Raw genomic sequence first — 20000 nt, forward strand, 5'->3', positions numbered from 1 at the left:
ATTATCTCCATCACCGCCCTTATGAATTACTTCTCCGACAAGCATAAAGTGTATCCAGAGGAGAACAACATTATAAATCTGATATCATGTAAAGTGTTTTAAGAACATTGAATGGCTATTGCGCTATTCAAAATTTAAAATAAAAAAAAATAATAATAATACAATAATAACATTGTTTGGTTTTTTTTTCTGGACATTCTGGTGGTCATCTGCTGGACACTGGTCTTACATCAACAATCTACACACTACTGGTAGAATGACCACCAAAATGTAATTACAGAAATGGGTCATTTGTCAATACGTGCCGGCTCACTGACACACTATAGACAACACCAATAGAAATAAATTTAATTTCGATTGACGACGATAAAGTATGGAAAATAGGGACCTTTCGTCTCGAAACGGTATTATGTCGGAATGAATTGGACCCCGAAAAGTGACTTTAGAATTAAATTGATAGTAAATTCCAATTTTTGAGTTTTTGCATTGTGAGAAATTGTCTTCATTCTTTAACATAACAAATCGAAACAAACCTCAAGTTTCATGTTTTTGTCAATAAATTCAATTTTTTGCACCCAAGTCATCCTGACATAATACCGTTTAGAGACTGTGAGTCACAATAGGTTCTGTGATCTTGGTGGCGTAGTGGCTCACTCACTCACTCACTCACTCACTCACTCACTCACTCACTCACTCACTCACTCACTCACTCACTAAATCCTCTCTGGGCCTGCTGGCACTTGAGGCGATGCAAGGGATCTCCACCTGGTCATGTCAGCAGCTATCTTCGGGGCCATCTTGAGGGACAGACCTCTCTGTTTTAGGTCCTTCTCTACGGTACGTCTCAAAGTAGTAGTGGCTCTCTGCGTTTGAGATAATATTATAATTACCTTACCCGGGTTCCATCTCTTTCCAGAGATCGGATGTCATGGCCTTCCATCCTTCACGGTCCATTGCAGTTCATGAAACTGAAGCCAATCCTCACCAACACAAATATCTCCATCAGAACACGAATATTATAATAAAATATTTTTTAAAATTAGAATAAAAAAATAAAATTCCCTTTATTCGATCATCCCATAGGGGAAATTTGTCTCTAGGGTCCATTCCAAGGGAAGACTGGAATAACCCAGGCGTCAGCTGTGGTGCAGCGCCTCCAAATTGAGTTAGGGTGAGGTGACTTGCTCAGGGCCACCACACTACGTAGAGACGGGTGATAGAACCCGGGACCACACAGCCGTAAGGCATTTTCGAGACAACTCCTAAAGATAGTCAGTAAAAATAGAGTTAAATATAATGTGTCGTTCCCCAGGTTACGCAAATAACGGGTTAAACATGATGCCACTATATTTAAAAAATGAGCTTTTATATCGTGCAATATCCACTGAACGTGCTCAAATCGCTTTACAACAGCAACAATTAACACGTAGGACGGGAGGGACATGACATGACGCCTTTTAGGCGATATAATATTACACTTTTTTCGGACAGAGACAACGCTGTTAACGGCCAGGTACTCACTTAACACCTGAGTACGGTGAGAGGAGAATGTGAGTTAAAAAAGAGCCTTTTCCAAGGACTCAATAATAACTATGCGCCGAGCGAGGCTGGAACCAAGGACCTTCCGATCCCAAAGCGAGTGTCATACCACTAGATCACACAGCAGCACAATACCGATGAACGACCATAATAAGCAGAGCTACATAAAGATAAGAAATATGCTGTTTCTCAAGGTCGCTAAAGCAGATTAGATAGATGTTGTGATTATATATTTTAGAGAACGGAGGCGAGAAAGGAAACGAAACGCTCGCGTTTTCAGTCTGTTTCTCTATTTGCACAGCGATCGATCTTTTCTCGTTTAGTCTTACAGTCTCACCACCTCCTCCTACTCCTCCTCCTTCTTCACACAAGTCCTTCAATCTAAATTTAACTCCATTTTTTTTAGTTTGGAGGGGAGGGGGTGGGGGTGGGGGAACCGTGGAAAAAATTGTCATGTTTGTTAACATTCCATAAACATTTATCTATCTATCTATCTATCTATCTATCTATCTATCTATCTATCTATCTATCTATCTATCTATCTATCTATCTATCTATCTATCTATCTATCTATCTATCTATCTATCTATCTATTTATCTAACTTGCTAACTATCTATCTATTACCTATCTACCTATATGTCTATCTATCTATCTATCTATCTATCTATCTATCTATCTATCTATCTATCTATCTATCTATCTATCTATCTATCTATCTATCTATCTATCTCTCTATCTATCTATCTATTCATCTAACTAGCCAACTATCTATATATTACCATTCTACCTATATGTCCATCTATCTATCTATCTTATCCATCTATTTACCCATCTCTCTTATCTTTCCATACATTTATCCATCTATTTGTATATACATCTATCTATCTATCTATCTATCTATCTTTCTATCTATCTATCTATCTATCTATCTATCTATCTATCTATCTACCAGTCCGTCTGTCTGTCTATCTATCTGTTATCTATCAATCAACCCACTGTCTATAATATATGTCTCTATCCATCAATCTAATTATAAATCTATTCTAATACAGTCGTCTGACTTTGTGAAATACCTTCGCTATTTTTACCGAAATCCTCAAGCTAACAAAACGATTGTGAGCTGTATTCATCCTGTAATCCATTCATTCATTCGTTCTCTCCGTCCACCACAACTCTGTCGTGCTCTGGAAAAACCCATATTTTAAAATTTGGCCAGAAAACTCGTCCTTCAAATATCGATCGATTTTAAAGACCCTCATCTTGGCAAAAGACCTCTCAAACCTGGGATTTCACAAAGTCCCAGGTTTGAGAGATTTTGCCAAGTTGAGTGTCATTTAAGTCGATCGATATTTGAAGGAAGTGTTTTCTGGCCAAATGTCAAAATATGGGTTTTTTTCCAGAGTACGACAACACTGTCATTGTCTTCTTTCATACCGGATATCTCTGCTAATAATCCTGAAATCTTCTCTGTCGGAAGAAGATTTAGTTCAGTCTGTTGAAAATTGTCCTTTCTCTCTCTCTCTCTCTCTCTCTCTCTCTCTCTCTCTCTCTCTCTCTCTATCTATCTATCTATCTATCTATCTATCTATCTATCTATCTATCTTCTCTCTATATCTCACTTTCTCTTTTTCTCGATATCTCTCGCTTTCTCTCTCTCTCTCTCTCTCTCTCTCTCTCTCTCTCTCTCTCTCTTGCCCTCTCTATCTATCTATCTATCTATCTATCTATCTATCTATCTATCTATCTATCTATCTATCTATCTATCTATCTATTACCCATCCATCATTCTAACCATCCAATATACCATATATAAATCCATCAATCATTTCATCCATTCATCTGTCCATACATCCATCAATCACTCCATCCACCAATCCATCCATCCATCCATCTATCCGACCATCAAATCATCAATTCATCCATCCATCCATCAACCCATCCATCCATCAATTCATCAATTCATCCATCCATCAAAAAATCCATCCACCAATCCACACATCCATCATTCTTGCCATCCATATATACCATATATCCAACCATCAATCATTTCATCCATCCATCAATCACTCCGTCTATCCATCGATCCATCCATCCATCAATCAATCAATCAACACATCCATTCAACCATCGATCCATCAATACATCTATCTTTTCATCCATATCTCCTTCCATACTTTTATCCAAGTACCCATATTTTCAACCCCCCGACCTCCCAAAAAAAGCAAAACAAAAACAAATAAAACAACAAAAACCAAAAAACAAAAACAAAACAAAACCACCCAATGTTTCAACATCTCCAAGAGGACCAAAGATTTCACGATTGAATTAATTAATGATCATGAATTATTCATTAATCCTTAGTCATACGTCTTATCTATCTATCTATCTATTTATCTATCTTTCTTTCTATCTATCTATCTATTTATCTATCTATCTATCTATCTATCTATTTATCTATCTTTCTATCTATCTACTATCTATATTACTATCTTTCATCTATCTATCTATCTATCTATCTATCTATCTATCTATCTATCTATCTATCTATCTATCTATCTATCTATCTATCTATCTATCTTATCTATCTATCTATCTATCTATCTATCTTTTATCTATCTTCTATCTATCTATCTATTATTCTATCTATCTATCTATCTATCTATTATCTATCTTTCTATCTATCTATCTATTTATCTATCTTTCTATCTATCTATCTATCATTATCTATCTATCTATCTATCTATCTATCTATCTATCTATCTATCTATCTATCTATCTATCTATTACTATCTTTCTATCTATCATATCTATTATCTATCTTTCTATCTATCTATCATTCATCTTCATACTCTACAATCTATCTATCTATCTACTATCTTCATCTATCATAACATCATATCATCAATTATCTATCTATCAATATCCATCCTACACACTATCATATTATCATATATATCATTATCATACATCAATCATTCATCCATCATATCATCATATATCATCCATATCTCAATACATCCATACATATCCATCTACTCATCATTTTCATCCTATTTCATCTTCCTATATCAATCCATCATCACTCCATCATCACATATCCATCCCAATCCACCATCCATCTATCACATCTATCCGATCATTATATACATAATTCTTAATCATCATCCTCAATCTATTCTATCTATCATATTCATCCACCATTTCAACATAATCCATCCACCATCCCTCATCTCATCTATCTTCTATCATCATACTCATACTCTTCACCATCCATTATCACCAATAATATCATCCATTCTATCTTTAACATCTCTAATCATCAATCATCTACTCTATCTATCTATCAACATCCATCCATCACTATCAATCATCATCATCATATCATCTCATCATCTATCATCATCATCATCTTCATCAATATCAATCTATCTTCTATCATCATCTATATCTCCTATCACATCTATCATCTATCTATCTCATCTATCTATCATCTATTTATCATCTCATCTATCTATCATCTATCATCTATCAACATCATCAACATCTATCATCATCATACAATCATCATCATATCATCCATCTATATCTAATCTATATCATCATCAATCTATCATATCTATCATCACACATCATAATCATCTCATCATCTTCATCATCCATCATTATCCATCATTTCATCTATCTATTATATTATCATCATCATAATCTACTCTCATATCATATATTACCTATATTCAATATCATTATTCAATACTAATATCATCTATATACATATTATTAACTAATTATCAATCATCATTATATACTATCATCTATCTCTATCTATTATCAATCTTTCATCATCATCATCTATCTATTATATCAATCTTCATCTATCTATCTATCTATCTTCACCTTCTATTCTATCTATCATCTTATCTCATCTATCTATCTATCTACTATCTATCTATCTATTTACTATCCTAATCTATCTATATATCATCTACCATTTCATCTATTCAATCCAATCCAATCTTCATCTCACTCACTATCATTAAAAACACAATTACTTATCTATTCTTCATCACATCTCAATATCCATATCCCACTCACATTATCTCAATCATCATCACTATCACCATCCATCACCCATTATCTTCATAATCATACATCAATCCATCCATACAACCCACATCCATCCACAATCAATTCTCCATATCAAAATATATCAAATCCACTATATCAATCATATCCATCATAATCATTATACATCCAATCATCATCATCTCCATCAATCTCATCTATCCATCATCATCATCATCATCACTCACACACTCCTTCCCTCTCCATCTCCATCTCCCATCCCATACTTTAAACCTAGTTACCATTTATCAGCCTATCCACAATACACACTACAAACACCAACACCACCCACATCACACAACCAACAACCACACATCACATATATATACACAACACAAACAAACACCAACCATTCATTTATCCATACGAGTATCCATCAATCAATCCATCTATCTATCCAACTTCCATCTATCCATCCATCAATCTATCTATCTCCATCAATCCATCTATCCATCCATCAATCCATCTATCCATCCATCAATCCATCTATCCATCCATCCATCCATCTATTCATTCATCAATCCATCTATCCATCAATCCATCCATCTATCCATCCATCCATCAATCCATCATCCATCATCCATCAATACATCTATCCATCCATCCATCAATCCATCTATCCATCATCAATCCCATCTATCCATCCATCCATCCATCCATCCATTCATCCATCGAATACATCTATTCAGCCATCCATCAATCCATCTATCAAGCCATCAATCAACCCATCTATCCATCCATCATCTATCTATTCATCAATTCATCTATCCATCCATCAATCCATCTATCCATTCATCAATCCATTATCCATCTCATCATCATAATCATCCATCAATCCATCCATCAATCCATATATCCATCTATCCATCCATCAATCCATCCATCAATCCATCTATTCATCCATCCATCCACCAATCCATCTATCCATCCAACAATCCATATATCCATCCATCTATCCATCCATCAATCCATCTATCCATCCATCAATCCATATATCCATCCATCAATTCATCCACTGATCCAAAGACCAACCCAAGGTTATCCAATCACTCAGAGAACCAAATATCCTTAAACCTCAAATCCGCCAATTTAACAGAAAGTTTTTATTTCATATTGGCCAGAAAAAAACAACAAAAAACAACCAAACTTTTACTTCATTTATCGATTGAATAAAATCACCTTCAAATTGCCAAAGATATCGCAAACCCAATTACAACATGCACTTCCTTGAAAAACCCCAGGTTTGAATTTTTAACCCATTATTTCCTCACTTTTAAAGCAGCTCCTTTTAATCGGCCAAAATTTGAAAAAAAAACCAAAAAACCCAAAGATTTTCTGGCCAAATTAAGAAATAAACGCGTTTTGTCAGAGTTTGGCCAAAAAATTATCCCAGCGACTGTCTGTTGAATGAATGGAGCTGGGTCTGTGGGTCGCTGATGGCTTTGTGCAGGGTCTCACCAATCCAATAAGTCTCCGACCTTCTTCCCTCAATCCTTGTCGAATTATTCGTCCATTTATTCTTTTAACTCACCCATTCATTTAATCAATCATGTATTCCATCATTCCTGCCGTCATCCAATACTAAACTCTTTTAACGAACTCTTTTTTTGACCCCTCAAAGTTTGATTGTTATTCATGCGCACCAAGAAAAACATTAATTATTTCAGCTGGCGAATCATCACTCGTGCTAAGTTAAACCTTTATTTAAGCCAATTGAATGAGAGAAAATATTATGCAATCATTGAATAGCGTTTATATTCAATTGGTTCAAAACATTGAACGAATTTGCCTATACAACGAAATGATAGGGCTTCCCAATTTTAGGGGACGTTTAAATAAATGTTGCTGCTCGAAGCTCGAAGAAATAAATTAAATAACAGTGTGAAATTGAATGTAAGCTTCAATTTAATAAACGAAAACAGATTCAGATAATGTGGACGTATCGGGTTTCCCATTTATCAACAAAACAAGATGAATAAAACACTACAGACGAATGAGATAATGTGATAGTGGCTTGGCGTCCACTGTTTGGAGTCATTTTGATGCTTTTAGCGAATTTAGTGCTTATCTATCTGCAATCTATCTGTAACAATCTGTAATCTATCTGCAATATATTTGTCATCTACCCGTAATCTATCTGTAACCTATCTGTAATCTATCTGTAATCTATTTGTAATCTATCTGTAATCTATTTGTAATCTATCTGTAATCTATCTGTAATCTATCTGCAATCTATTCGTGATATATTTGTGATCTATATATATATTTTTCAAATGACTTGTGTATTATAAAGTTATCCACAACAATCTTCTTGCTTGTATTGAACTATTTATTAAGTCGATCAGAGTGCACTTTTTGAATAGCTTCTAATGGTGCTCACACTACTATGCTATGACGATCGACCCAATCAGCAAATTCTTTACCGCACTCGTGCACCGTCACAAACCCACCCGGAAGCTTCGTCACAACACACCGTTCAACTAGACGCTCTGCGATTTCGGGCTCGTTACCACAACGGGTCACGTGTTGAGAAATAATGCCCTTCTCAAACGTTACGTTTGATGTTATCATTTACAGATGCAAAAATTGATTGATTGACAGCCCAATCGCATTATTATGATTTAACTCACTCAAGCCTAACACCGACTATATCCGTAGTTTACACGGATTACTTTTACCCCATGCCTATTTATTACATTCTTTTAAAAGACAAATTATAGGCGTAATATCAAAACTTATGTTATTAGTTCTTGCATGTTAATGGTAGTTGAATAAAACTATCTATGTACATGCTCGTTTTTAATACCTTTTTTATTCAATTTTGAAGAGAAGCAACAATCTCTAGGATTGAATGAATTAATTTTTGTAAACAGCGGATTTTATCTGTTGGTTAGATCATCAACAAATTCATTAGTGCGTTTCTGAACGGCCCTTGATTGTTCGTTGATTGTCTTTAGTTCAGCAGTCATTGGGTGTCCACCCATTTCACTGATGCTTCCATCCATCCATCCATCCACCGATTCTCATAATGATGTATTCATTTGTAAACACATGCCTTTTATCTGTTGGTTAGATCATCAACAAATTCATTAGTGCGTTTCTGAACGGCCCTTGATTGTTCTTTGAGAATTTCTTTAGTTCTGTCAACCCATTTCTACTGATGCTTCATTCCATCCATCCATCCACCGACGCACATAGTAAACACAGGGTGTCTGTCAGTTGATTGGATCATCTTAAGAGTCATCGATGCGTTTAGAAACGCTCGTTTATTGTTCTTTGAATGTCTTTAGTTCTGCAGACTTTGGGTGTCCAACCGTTCAATGATGAATCCACACACCCACCCATCCATTCATTCACCCACCCATCCATCGATCCATCAATTCTCACAATGATTTATACATTTGTAAACAGTGGGTTTTACCACTAGATTAGATTGTCTTCATGCTCATCAGTGCGTTTAAGAATGCTCATTAATTGTTTCCAAAACCGTCATCGTGTTGAGCCAGTTCCCTGGCGTACTCTCAAAAGACACGAATTTCAAAATTTGTCCAAAAACCCCGTCTTTCAAATATCGATCGATTTAAATGTCCTTCACCTTGGCAGAAACTCTCACACTTGGGACTTTGAGAGGTCTTTCTTGAGTCCCAAGTTTGAGAGTTTTTACCAAGACCAGGGTCATCTAAATCGATCGATATTTGAAGGACGAGTTCTCTGACCAAATTTTTAAATAGTTGTCTTTTCAGAGTTCGGTATTTTACTGATTAAGAATTCCCATTTCTTGTTTCCAAAGTCACTAGTGCGTTTAAGAATGCTCGTTTATTGTTCTTTGAGTGCCAGTAATTCTGCAGTCCTTGGGATGTCAAAATCATCTCTGATGAAAGACTTCCATTTTTGTGATACGAATCTAAATTGAGCAAAGATGGCGAATGATGATGACATGTTTATGGATGAAATAGATTTTATTTTTTCGTAAAGGTTTTAAGTTTTGAGCAATGTTTCCGGAGACAATTATAATTGTCAATTGTGTTTCCTTGCATTTTCACCAAGAATGCCAATTTTTTTTTTTAATTTTTCAACAAAAAAACAACAACTTTTTTAAATGCCAAAGAAGTCACGAAAAAGTGGAAATAGAATAAAGGTATTTAGTCCCTGAGTCATCAGATAGTGTCTTGGTTTAATCAAAATAATTCCACCTCGTCTTGTCAAATTTAAGTGTAAAAAAAAATAAAAAAAATAACGATCAGTATTGAATTGTAAGCTTCAATTTATTAGACGACGACAGATACTGTGGACATTTCGGGTTTCCCCTTTATAAATAAAACAGGATGAATGCGATAATTTGATAATGGTGTTGTTAAGGTATTCTGTCTTCGTCTAATAAATTAATGTTTACAATTCAACATTTATCGTTATTTTTTTTTACCTTAGAGCTTCAAACAGCAACGTTTTCAAAATTAAGAGTGAAAATTAACATATGTTGTAAAATTTGTTTAACATTGTTTGTTTTCTAATTGCCGATATTGAGTGATTTCAATTTTGTTGAATACCAAAATTAATGCCAAACCCATTTTATTTTCATGCTAAACCGCTGGGGAAAAAAAGTTGTTGAAATTTAGCATTAAAGCGCCATACTGGCAACTCTGAATACCTTTTGAAAAGGCATAGATCAATAAGTCCTTGTCTTTGATCAGCATTTGAATTATCAAAAGAGACATACATACACACACACATACATACAAACACATACATACATACATACATACATACATACATACATACATACATACATACATACATACATACATACATACATACATACATACATACATACATACATACTAATACAATACATACATACATACATACATACATACATACATACATACATACATACATACATACAATACACAAAACATACACATACATACATACATACATACATACATACATACATACATACATACATACATACAAACACGTACATACATACATACATACATACATACATACATACATACATACATACATACATACATACATACATACATACATCCATCCATACATACATACATACATACATACATACATACATACATACATACATACATACATACATACATACATACATACATACATACATACATACATACATACATGCATGCATGCATGCATGCATGCATACATACATACATACATACATACATACAACATACATCATACATATACATACATACATACATACATACATACATACATACATACATACATACATACATACATACATACATACCATACATACATACATACATACATACATACATACATTACATACATACATACATAACATACATTACATACATACATACATACATACATACATACATATACATACATACATACATACATACATACTAATACATACATACATACATACATACAATACATACATACATACATACATACATACATACATACATACATACATACATACATACATACATACATACATACATACATACATACATACATACATACATACATACATACATACATACATACATACATACATACATACATACATACATACATACATACATACATACATACATACATACATACATACATACATACATACATACATACATACATACATACATACATACATACATACATACATACATACATACATACATACATACATACATACATACATACATACATACATACATACATACTACATACATACATACATAGATACATACATACATACATACATACATACATACATACATACATACATACATACATACATACATACATACATACATACATACATACATACATACATACATACATACATAAACACATATAAACGTACGACACAAGTCGTGCATACAAAACATACTGTTATTTGCAATCTTAAGAAGTTTTAATAGTTGCGACATTATATCAACAGCAATACGTCTTTTCTTCCAATACTGTAACAAAAACCTATTTATACTCCAAGTGTCAAGTTAAATTAAATAACAACATCTGTAAGTGAAACAAACGAATAAACAGACTGTTGGAAATTGATTATAATATCTTAAGAACCAGTGGCTTACAGTGGCTTGCAGAAGAATAATGGTTTATTTGAAATGTCTTGGGCTGACACCATGGCCCGTTCACGCCTGCCCGAGTTCCATTGTCAACCTGCCGCTTATATAATATCGTCATGCCCAGTGCCTCTGATTAGCCAAGGTAATTAGGCCATCCCATGATACAATCCCCTGATTGATAGGGGGAAGTGATTAAAATGCAGTTCTAGTATTTCTGAAAAATCGTTCAATACTTTTTTTTTTTTCAATCATTTTTTACCGGAAGTGGAACAACACTTGTATTGTTTTGAGGCAGATCTTGATGATCCTCATTGGATGGAAACCATCATTGTTATTGTTGTTGTTGTTGTTGTTGTTGTTGTTGTTGTTGTTGTTGTTGTTGTTGTTGTGCGGCTATGTGGTCTAGTGGTATGACACTCGCTTTCGGATCGGAAGGTCCTGGGTTCGAGCCTCGCTCGGCGCATAGTTGAGTCCTTGGAGAAGGCTCTTTACTCACATTCTCTCACCGTACTCAGGTATAAAATGAGTACCTGGCCGTTAACAGCGTTGTCTCTGTCCCAAAAATTTGTAATATCGCCTGACATGCGTCATGTCTCGTCCTATATGTTATGTGTTGCTGTTGGCCAGGTACCCCTTGTAAAGCGCTTTGAGCACGTTTAGTGGATATTGCGCTATATAAAAGCTCAAGTTAAGGCTCAAGTTTTGTTGTTGTTGTTGTTGTTGTTGTTGTTGTTGTTGTTGTTGTTGTTTCAAATGCAGCTGCTCTATCATTTGTGACAATCATAGAAGACTGCAATTTTATTGCCCTAAATAGAGCAACAATTGTAATGTTTTGTGGTCTATAATGACAATTGTTATTTGAATCAGTGATTTTATTTTCATTGTTTGGATTAATGTGTTGTTCTCTAGATATTTGTTTCATGAGAAATCTTCCCATTTTTTTACTGCGTTTGGAAATTAATGGAATTGTGGATGATAACGATTTGATTTTTATTTATCGTTGAGTAATAATTGAATGTGAATATGGGAGATGATGGAAGGAACGATTAAACGACATAATATATGCATGTATGTATATTGTAATGAATAATGAAGGATATATCAATATATATATATATATATATATATATATATATATATATATATATTATATTATATATATTATATATATAGTAGTAGTAGTAGTAGTAGTAGTAGTAGTAGTAGTAGTAGTAGTAGTAGTAGTAGTAGTAGTAGTAGTAGTAGTAGTAGTAGTAGTAGTAATAGTAGTCGTAGTAGTAGTAATAGTAGTAGTTGTTGTATTAGTAGTAGTAGTAGTACTAGTTTTAGTAGTAGTGGTAGTAGTAGTAGTAGTAGTAGTAGTAGTAGTAGTAGTAGTAGTAGTAGTAGTAGTAGTAGTAGTAGTAGTAGCAGTAGTACTAGTGGTGGTAGTTGTAGAAGATCGGCTATGTAGTCTAGTGGTACGACACTCGCTTTCGGATCGGAAGGTCCTGGGTTCGAGCCTCGCGCTCGGCGCATAGTTGAGTCCTTGGAAAAGGCTCTTTACTCACATTCTCTCACCGTACTCATGTGTAAAATGAGTACCTGGCCGTTAACAGCGTTGTCTTTGTCCGAAAAATTGTAACATGTCATGTCCCGTCTTACATGTTAAATTTTGCTTTTGACCAGGGACCCCTTGTAAAGCGCTTTGAGCACATTTAGTGGATATTGCGCTATATAAAGCTTTTTTTTAGAAGAAGAAGAAGAAGAAGAAGAAGAAGAAGAAGAAGAAGAAGAAGAAGAAGAAGAAGAAGAAGAAGAAGAAGAAGAAGAAAGAAGATGAAAAGAAAAAAAAAAAAAAAGAGAAGAAGAAGAAGAAGAAGAAGAAGAAGAAGAAGAAGAAGAAGAAGAAGAAGAAGAAGAAGAAGAAGAAGAAGAAGAAAGAAGATGAAAAGAAACAAAGAAAGATAGAAAGAAGAAGAAATACAACAATGATAGAAAATAAAAGTCATTTCCATTATTGTCCCCCTTGGCAAAACGCACCCAATCGTCCTCTTGCTACGACTTCCTGTGGGTATTATTAGATGTCACATGACCAACACCGTTTTATACCAGTCAGTTGTGTAAACATTCAAAGCTACACAATACACATCAATGGAACTAATCATCTTTCAGCCACTTCATCCACAATGGCAGCCAGAAAACGAACCTCTTGGTCGTTTAATAATGCAACAATACTTTCTAATTTCTATTGGACCAGCCTTGAAAGAATCAAAAGGGATTTAGAATTAACAGGCCTGTTTTTTTTTGTTTTTGTTTGTTTGTTTGTTTGAATGTTTTGCTTTGTTTTTATCCCCTTGTCTGTCGTTTGTTTTCTTGTCCTGTAGTTGGTCGGTTCGTTCGGTGTATTTTACAATTGAAGAATGGTTTTTACAAAACTCCCTAAACTCCGTCCTTTTTTTTTCCATTTTGAAATATTGAGGATTATTTCCGCTAAAATTTCTCATTTGGTCTAGAATTTTATCGTATTTAAACTTCAAATTCACACAAATCTAAGAGCAATTCTGGTGCCATTTGATGCTAAAAAATTTAGTTTACGTTTCAATGTATCTCTATCTCATTTGTGGAAAATCTGAAAGAATAGAAAAATCGACTTAACGAGTTTTGGAAACCCAGCCTTCTATTGTGTCCTACAAGTATTTTCTGGAGGGTCTGACAGTGGGTCAGTCCATTGATTCTTTTTTCCGGAGTATACCATTGAGTGATGGGTACGTCAATGGAAGTTTAACAACAGATATATGTTATGGGTTTATTATTGTAAAATACGTAATCCCAAACTGTTATTTTCTTAATTTTTGTTTGTCTCCATACCTTGTATATGATTATAGGGAATGAGATTAGCGGAAGAGTAGCGTCCCTTGATTGGACGTCACCCATAGTCTGTGACGTCACCTGCGAAAAAGTTATTCGAGAGAGAACGTCATGTTGGTTGTGCGCATGCGTCTCTTTTCCACGCTTCCGATGAAAGCGGCTTGAGACACTTCAAAACCAAATTGACGTTCTCTGTAAGGCGACGTCCAATCAAGGGACGCTACTCTTCCGCTAATCTCATTCCTATAGCTGTTATGCTGCGAAGTATTGTCTTATGATATTCAGCTTGTATCCTTCAGGTCTTGAGCTCAAATCTTTCCTATATTTGTTTTGAACCAGCCTTGACAGAATCAGAAGAGATTTTGAATTAACATTCCTGTTTTGTTTTTGTTTTTGTTTTTTTTCTTCTCTCCTTTCTGATATTTGTTTCCCTGCCAAGAGTTGATATGATCAGTTCATTGGGTTAATTTTACAGTTGTATGTGACGTGTATTTTCTGAAGTGTCTTCCATTTGGCCGTTCAGATTATTTGTTCGTCTTGTGATACACCAATGAGCAATGTTTAAAAAGAGGGTATTCTAGGTTGCTTGCTTGGTTTATTTAAAAGTTTATGGTTGATTAATTTCATATAATAAAACATTATTTATATGTGGTCTTGTGGTATGACATTCGCTTTCGGATCGGAAGGTCCTGGGTTCGAACCTCGCTCGGCGCATAGTTGAGTCCTTGGAAAAGGCTCTTTACTCACATTTTCTCACCGTACTCAGGTGTAAAATGAGTATCTATCCGTCAACAGCGTGGTCCTTGTAGAAAAAAAAATCGCCTAACAGGCATCATGTCTCGTCCTACATGTCACGTGTTGCTGTTGGTCAGGGCGGACCCTTTGTAAAAGCGCTTTGAGCACGTCTAATATAAAAGCTCAAAGCTATAAAAGCTATATAAAAGCTCAATATTAATAATAATTTATTATTCTTTTTTTTCTGCCCCCCCCCCCCCCCCCCCCCCCCCACCCCCCCTCCACCCCAAACCTTTAGGTATCAACTCGGTCAGCGTCAGTCCGAAGAAGCCATCAAAACATTCCGAGTTATCCCCCAGTATGGACATATAGTGACCATCAGGGACCTCACCCCGCTGCAAGGCCAGTCGATGAGACTCGTGGTGGAGGCCATGGACCACGGAATGAAACCACGGACCGCACAGGTAGGTGTACAGTCACTGGCATAATCAATATTATTATTATTATTATTATTATTATTATTATTATTATTATTATTATTATTAAGGGCGAATAACAATAATAATGATAAGAATAATAATAATAATAATAATAATAATAATAATAATAATAATAATAATAATAATAATAATAATAATAATAATAATAATAATAATAATAATAAAAAGTAATAATAATAATAATAATAATAATAATAAAATAATGATAATAATAATATAATTTAAAAAACAAATAATAATAATAATGATAATGATACAACAACAACAACAACTACTACTACTACTACTACTACTACTACTACTACTACTACTACTACTACTACTACTACTACTACTACTACTACTGCGACTACTACTACTGCTACTACTACTGCTGCTACTACTACTACTACTACTACTACTACTACTACTACTACTACTACTACTACTACTACTACTACTACTACTACTACTACTACTACTAATAATAATAATAATAATAATAATAATAATAATAATAATAATAATGATAATAATAATAATAATAATAATAATAATAACAACAGCAACAACAAAAATAATGTCACCAGATCTATTCTAGCATTGCCGACGGCCATCTCATTATTTTCCCATTTCATCGGAACTATTAAGTTTTCTAAAAAAAAATTAAAACCAACAAAAACAAACAAAACAAAAAGACAACCAACTAAATATCTTAAAAGATTGTGTATTTATTATTCAACGCCTTTATTAATTCTATTGAAAAATAGAGGAAAGAAGAGATTATATAAATAGCCACAAGAGCTTATCTCTCTGTAGGTAATTTTAAATGGTTTAAAATTTAAAATGTCTGGGGTTTTATTATTAAAATTCAAGATGAACCAGATTAAAAAAAAAACATTAAAAAAAAAAAAGATAATTTTTTAAAAATTAAGATAATGCTCTGACTAGACATCAGAGAAATTCTGAATGGCAATGCAAACACTGGCATACTCGGGGAAAAAAAAACACGTATTTCAAAATTTGGCCATAAAACTCGTCCTTCAAATATCGATCGATTAAAATGACCCTCATCTTGGCATAAACTTTCAAACCCGAAGTCCCGGGTTTGAAAGTTTATGCCAAGATGAGGGTCATTTTAATCGATCGATATTTGAAGAACGAGTTTTATGGCCAAATTTTAAAATACGTTTTTTTTTTGTTTGTTTTTTTTAAAATAGAGTTTGGCTGAACATTGTGTTCAAATTAATGAGAGTGAAAATTGTTTGAAATTACTTAAAAATAAGGTTAGAATATGTAAACGATGTTATTTGTATATCGTTCCTCTAATTAGTTGAAAACGACGTCTTCATATATGCAGGTCTGGTATCCGAACCAAAATATGGGCCTAATTTAACATTGTTGTAATGGACAATATTTTGCTTTTTGAGATTTCCTTTACAACAAGTAGCCCATAATGAATTCGGTTATCAGACCTGCGAATAAGGCCACGTCAGTTGCAAACAAAACCGCAATTTCAACAACGATTTTAAAAAATAAATAATTTATACTGAATTTATGTCTGTCAATAAATAAAGAATTATAATTGTGAGGCTGCGTTGTCTTGTAGTATGGCATTCGTTTTCGGACATCGGAAGGCCCTGAGTTCGATCCCCTGCCGTCCTCTGCTGTCTTCCGGATAAAGACGTCGGGCACGGACAAAATATTAAGAATAAAGAGAAGAGCCGCTAGACCTACCCATACCAAGCACCCGACGTCCTCAGCCATTTTCTCTTTTTTTTTCGAGCTTAGTATGGGTAGGTCGAGCGGCTCTTCTTCTTATTCTTCGTATTTTGACGGTGCCCGCCCGACGTCTTTATCCGGAAGACGGCAGAGGACGGCAGTGCGGGTCGTCGGAGTCAGTCTACGGTGTGGGTTTGACCTAAGGGGAGCATAGCGGAGTTCTTGGAAAGGTCTCTCGCCTCAGATCCTTTCACTGACGGAAATGCAGAGTAAGTAACTGGCTGTTAACAGTATCGTTTCTGTCGACACCCCCCCCCCCGCCCCCCACACACACAAAACAATTGTAATATTGCCTAACAGGCGTCGTATCTCGTCCTATAATGTGTTGAATGTTGCTGTTGGCTTACGACCCCGTGTAAAGCGCATTGAACATAGTTTAGTGGATATTGTCCTTTATAATGGTCACATTATTTTATGTCACATTTAAGTAAATGTTACACTTTTTTGGAATTAGAATCGTTAACCAACAGATATTCATTTTATACTTGAGTACAAAGAGAGGAGATGAGTAATGAGCCTTTGCCAAGGACTCAATCAACTATGCGCTGCTCAGAGCGAGACTCAAACCTTCAAAATCCCGATCCAAAAGCGAGTGTCATACCACTACACCACATACATAGCCGCTCATAATTAATTGATCTTTCCATAGAAACATAATAGATAATAACATTCTTCTCAAATTCATTTTGATAAAATCTCATCTCATTTCAGGCGGAAGTCAACATCCATATTCGTGATTCCGTCAACAACGCGCCTCTGATCAGGATGACAACAGCACCCACCAGCGCACGCTTTCACGTGTCCGAAGACGCAAAGCCGGGTTTCGTCGTGACCCATTTCGTTGTTGAAGATAACGACTCGGGAGAGAATGGAATCGTGAATTGCTACATCCACAACCCCGTGTTCAGTCTGCACGGCCTGAAGGCGAAAGAGTTCAAAGTCTCAGTTTCCCAAGATTTGGACAGGGAGGTCACGCCTGCTTATAAAGTTACGATTTCGTGCGAGGATGGAGGAAAACCGTCGCTGACGACCACTGTTGAATTGGCTGTCATTCTAATGGACGCAAACGATAAGAAACCGAAGTTCAGTCAGGGGACGTATCGCGCGTCTGTTCCGGAAAATGTGAAGAATATGGTGGTGATGCGTCTACACGCTGTGGACGAGGATCTGGGGCAAAACGGGCGCGTGGTGTACAGTCTTGGAAATGTGACGTCAACGCTACGTACATACGTACACATCGATCCCGTTTCAGGGGAGGTTATTACGATAAAAGGATTGGATCGGGAGTTATTTCCCCGCTTGGAATTTCAGGTGGTCGCTACGGATGAAGGGAAAAAGCCTCTGTCTTCAACAGCGATGGTTATCATTGACGTCGAGGACCAGAACGACGAAGTTCCGAGTGTTCCGAAAGGGTACTACTTAAGTATCATGGAAAATTTACCCGTGGGGTCAAGGGTCGGAAAAATCCACGCTATAGATCGGGATTTAGGTGCGTCTGGGCGAGTTTGGTATCGACTTTACAAAGAAAGCGGCGATAATCGACTATTTAATCTAACAACCAACGGCATCGTCAGCTCTCTACGAACATTTGATCGAGAAAAACGAGACTCGTACGATATTAATGTTTTAGCTCAAGACTACGGCCAACCTCCACAGTCCAAAGTGCTTCATATTCGAATTCGCATCACCGACGAGAATGACAACGCGCCAGTATTCTTATTTCCTAGGTCCAGAAACAAAACTGCTTACGTGACTGTTGACGTCAAACAGAATACAACAGTTTCCCGGATTATCGCAACGGACGACGACTTTGGAGAAAATGCGACTCTGGAGTACCGATTCGAAATCGGACGTCAGAATCTGTTCCGGGTGGATCAGAGAACCGGGCGTATTTACACACAACGCAATGTAAACCGGGACGACCGAGGATCCTACAAAATTCGGGTTTACATGAGAGACATCGGCCCAGTACCCATCACGAGATCCACAGATCTACTTCTGGTCGTCACCCAGGGAAATGGAACTGCGGCCGCTTCTGACATTCATAGGAAATCTCACATCATCATCGTCGCGATTCTCATCGGCATTACGATCGTCATCGCCGTCCTCGTCTTTCTCATCGTTTTCCGATTCATCAGCAAAGACAGGAATAGAGCGATGCGGCATGCCAAATACACCGGCGGGCTGCCCATGGCGATCAAATCGAGGTCCACGAGCCCGCACGACGATAATTCTAGTGAGGAGGGCCCGTGGAGGCGGTATGACGAGGCCAAGCGACAACCGACAACTGTGGGAGGAGGTGGCGGACCAGCGACCGTACGTTCAGCGGATGTTTCCTACGACTCCAATGACGACATTCTCATGTTCAAATTGAGGCTGGCAGATCAGTACAGA

General features: G+C 35.9%; 1 protein-coding gene across 2 annotated transcripts in view; it reads left to right on the forward strand.

The window, feature by feature from the left end:
* Positions 1-20000, forward strand: part of LOC144977433 (protocadherin-1-like) — a 150785-nt gene that overhangs the window by 43632 nt on the left and 87153 nt on the right. For both annotated transcript variants that reach the window (XM_078922646.1, XM_078922647.1), the window contains exons 4-5: positions 15644-15809; positions 18318-20000. The exon at positions 18318-20000 is cut by the window's right edge and continues 21 nt beyond it. In XM_078922646.1, the coding sequence (XP_078778772.1) occupies positions 15644-15809; positions 18318-20000 (1849 nt within the window). The remainder of the gene's footprint in view (positions 1-15643; positions 15810-18317) is intronic.

This window comes from Berghia stephanieae, chromosome 7 (genome assembly GCF_034508935.2).
Source record: "Berghia stephanieae isolate SIO BIC M18660-M18661 chromosome 7, UCSD_Bste_1.3, whole genome shotgun sequence".
NCBI classification, from domain to species: Eukaryota; Metazoa; Mollusca; class Gastropoda; order Nudibranchia; family Aeolidiidae; genus Berghia; species Berghia stephanieae.